Source organism: Cryptomeria japonica, unplaced genomic scaffold (genome assembly GCF_030272615.1).
Source record: "Cryptomeria japonica unplaced genomic scaffold, Sugi_1.0 HiC_scaffold_193, whole genome shotgun sequence".
In the NCBI taxonomy this organism is placed as follows: domain Eukaryota; kingdom Viridiplantae; phylum Streptophyta; class Pinopsida; order Cupressales; family Cupressaceae; genus Cryptomeria; species Cryptomeria japonica.
Genome location: NW_026729015.1, coordinates 215,410 through 219,441, shown reverse-complemented (window position 1 = coordinate 219,441; position 4,032 = coordinate 215,410). Strand labels below are relative to the sequence as shown.

General features: G+C 37.0%; 1 protein-coding gene across 1 annotated transcript; it reads left to right on the top strand.

The window, feature by feature from the left end:
- Positions 1 to 871: 871 nt before the first annotated feature.
- LOC131868031 (aspartic proteinase nepenthesin-1-like) lies at positions 872 to 2,197 on the top strand. The gene has a single exon (XM_059215582.1). The coding sequence runs from the start codon at positions 872 to 874 to the stop codon at positions 2,195 to 2,197; it is 1,326 nt and encodes a 441-aa protein (XP_059071565.1).
- Positions 2,198 to 4,032: the final 1,835 nt, after the last annotated feature.

The following is a 4,032-nucleotide window of genomic DNA, read 5'->3' as shown; positions in this document are numbered from 1 at the left end:
TACTTGCATGTTCAACCACATAGATTACGCTAACTTTTATCTACTTTTTCCTTCTGGTATAAATCCTTGAGCAAAACGTTATGATAGGATATGGCAATGTGAATATATAATAGAACATTGCATATAACACTTCTGCACAAGTAAAATTGAGAAATAAGATAAATAAGAACGAGAATAAAAATAAAATTCAATTTAGATGATTTATATATGTGGATGTTCAACCACATAGATTACATTAACTTTCATGTACTTTTTCTTTCTGGTATAAATCCTTGAATAGAACTTTATGATAGGATACGGTAATGTGAATACATAATAGAGCATTGAATATAACAGTTTTGTACAAGTAAAATCTCTAAATCTTAAAAATGAATAAACTAATTAGAGCAAAATTTAAGAATGAGATAAACAAGAATGAGAATAAGTTGGAAAGCCGGATAAACCGACTAAGAATAATTATGTGTAAACTAATTTTAAATATTTTTAGAAAACTAACCCTCCGGTTACAACACGTTTTGGAATTTCGATCTGAATGGGTCCACAAAATTCAATGGGAAGAGGGAACTGGATTACGAGTTAAGTGTACGGAAATACTTAGTGAAGGTATGGACAGAAAAAAATACGATTCACTTCGAATTGCAGCAGTCTATTCTACTTCTAGAACAATTCCAGGCGGGCAGAGATAGAGAAGGGGAAATTAAATAAATTCGTCTATCCTTCTAAGAGGATCGATATTGTTATGTGGACACGTCGGGGAATCTGTTGATTTTGATTTAAGGCTCCTTCTCACTCTCTCTGTGTATATATATTGCATGGAGTGGAGTAGATGAGAGCAGAAAAAGGTTTCGAGGTTTAGAAAAGAAAAAGAGAAATGGAGCGTTCAAAGCTGTTGGGTTTTGTGGTCTTGATATGCTTTACTATTCCAACGATATCATGTTCTTCGGACAGACTGTTTAGTGGTTGGCCGAAGTCTAGCAGCGATGAAAATGTAAAAATAAGGGTGAATATGACGCGCAGATCAGAGAGAGAGTTGGGTTTTTCTGAGAGATTGGGTTTGGCTGTGGATCGAAGTAAGAAGCGAATGAAGAAGATAGAGGCATTGATAAGAGGGCAATTAGACGCTGAAACGCCCGTTGAAGTAGGGGATGGAGAATTTCTGATGAGCGTTGCACTGGGAACGCCCTCTGTGAGCTTCGAAGCGATTGTGGACACGGGGAGCGATCTGATTTGGACTCAGTGCAAGCCTTGCAAGGACTGCTTCTCTCAGCCTACGCCAATCTTCGACCCCTCCAAGTCCCCCACATTTTCCACAATTCCCTGCGGTGATTCTCTTTGTGACGCCTTGGGGAGTACGCAAACCGGATGCAATCCAGATTGTACCTTTATGTATCAGTATGGCGATGGTTCCTTCACCAGCGGCGACCTGGCTTACGAGACATTGTCAATTGGGAGCAGCAAGGTTAAAGGCATTGCATTTGGATGCGGGCATGACAACGAAGGACAAGGATTCTCTCAGGGTGGTGGCCTTGTGGGACTGGGAAGAGGTGGTCTCTCCCTTATCTCACAGCTGGGTTCCAAAGCAGAGAACATGTTCTCTTACTGTCTTTTGCCCATCACCGACTCTTCTTCACAAACCAGCCCCCTCTTTTTCGGCGAGGGTGCTTCCTTGAGCGGAGGAGCCAAGACTCTCCCACTCATCAAGAGCAGTATCATTCCCACTTTCTGGTACATTCCTATTACAGGAATCACCCTCAATGGTAAGGCACTAGATATTCCTCCTGGAACTTTCGATCTGCAATCGGACGGCAGCGGAGGTATGATCATCGACTCCGGAACCACTGTTACCATCCTGGACCAGGCTGCCTACTCTCCTCTTAAGGAAGCAATTCAGTCCGCCATTGATCTCACTCCTGTAGACGGCTCTTCTACAGGTTTGGATCTTTGTTACCACACATCATCCGCTCACCTCACCTTGCCAACCCTCGTCTTCAACTTCAAAGGCGGCGTGGATTACGAGCTTCCGGCAGACAACTTTTTCATTCAGGCATCTGAAAATCTCTTGTGCCTGGCAATGTTGGGTGAACCATCGGGGAATCCTTCCATCTTCGGAAACATACAGCAGCAAAACTTCCATATCCTTTACAACAATGCTCAGAACACGCTCTCTTTCAAGCCCACTAAGTGTGATTCTCTTTAAATCATCATCTCCCTCTTCTAATTCTTCTTCTTCTCTTTTTCTGTCTCTCTCATTTCCTCTTCCTCTGTCCTTCGAATGCAATATGTGATCTCGTCTCCTGCGTCTGCCTATTGCACTGTCCGATATGCGAATCATGTAAATTTTCATCTTCGTAGCTGCTTATTTTCAGTAAAATTGTTTGGCCCCTGTTGTTCTCGGGGACCTTCATTTATGGTTCCTTATGATATGCTACACTATGTGTGTTATTTTGGCATGGAAATGAAGGTGCGATAATTGATTATCAAAATATAAATTGCGAGTTAAAACAACGACAAGAGAATTTATATAATTATAAAGCATTTGTAATGGTCTTATCTTTTCTTCAAGTCTTAAGTGTAAAATAAATTATTGTATGCCTATGAATATTTTTAATGGTATTTAACTTTAAGATCCGTGTCTGTGATTTATACATTCAAATAATACTTATTTTCAATCATGTCCGCATTTCACATTACTAAGATCAAACACAATTTAATGTAGCCTATATATAAGGTAAGGTTGTTGCTAAGAAGGTCTCTCTAATTTTCTCACAATTACTATTGTATAATTTTCTACTAGAGAAGACGAGTTCTCGAGAATTAAGAATATCATTTTGGAGCCTTTGCAATTTATTTAAAAGTGCTAATATTTAAGGCTATGCCTATATCACGATTCACGATTACCTATCAGCGCTTTATAGTGCATTCGATGACATCTTACACAAATCTTATATAGAAAACTTATTGATGGTGAATCGGGGCCTCTCATTTGAAAGGTTGCTACTACACTACAACGCACCTTAGATAATAAAATTAAATTATGTAATGTATTTGTGCTTCAGAGTATGGATGTTAGACCACACATCAATTTTCAGCCATTGATAATGTGACATGATTACTTGTTTTCAACATTTTAATAGGATTGCATTAGGTTTTGGAACTTTTTTTCGTGACCTAAAAAATTAAAATATTAGTGGACTACAACATAATAACACAATTATTGAGAAAAGTTTTGATTGCCTACAAAAAATCATAGTATCTTCACTCTTTCACCTTGTAAATCCTAACATGTTAATTTCAATTTCACATGATCTATGTTGCAGTGTCTACTTACGTATTATTATAGTCCAATGAACACAAAGGATACTAAAATCAATTATTTGAGAGAGTTGACACTTATTAGATTTTTAGATAGCCAAAAAACTTCTCAGATGGATAAAATATTGGTTGAGATAATTCTTAAATAGATATTATTATATTTATTTAAATAAACAATAATTTCTTAAAAAATATCCTTAATATAGAGGGAGAGAGAACTAATTATATATTCCAAGGAAAAAGTATTCGTAGTATTACATAGTTTACAATTGATAAAGCATTAACAAGTAAGAAACACACAATGAATAATAAATAAAACATATAAATTTAAAATAATTATTAAATCAACCTCATACTTATTTCACCTTGACAATGCAAGGAGGGTAAGAGGAGGGATGGCGGCCCAATATGCTATTCATATAGTTTCTAAGGGCATTGGACAACATCTAAACTAACATCTTAGCTTATATTTTCTTAGTTTATCCAATTGGGCGATGAAGGTGAAGAGTGGAGTGCATTTACATTTGATTAAATTCTTGTTCTAATTTCATTCTTATTATTTATTTATTATCTTGTAAAACTATTGTGCTAACTAGATAATGTGCAACCTTTGTTAAGGATTTTTCCATCTCCCTCGACCCTATCAACCACCTAAGGTGAGATGCATTTAGAGCTACAAGCGATATAAAAAATTCTATGTTTCTCAATGCTCGACAATGT

Excerpts from the sequence above, each read along its gene's own strand:
- LOC131868031 (XM_059215582.1), top strand. The coding sequence starts at position 872 with ATGGAGCGTTCAAAGCTGTTGGGTTTTGTGGTCTTGATATGCTTTACT.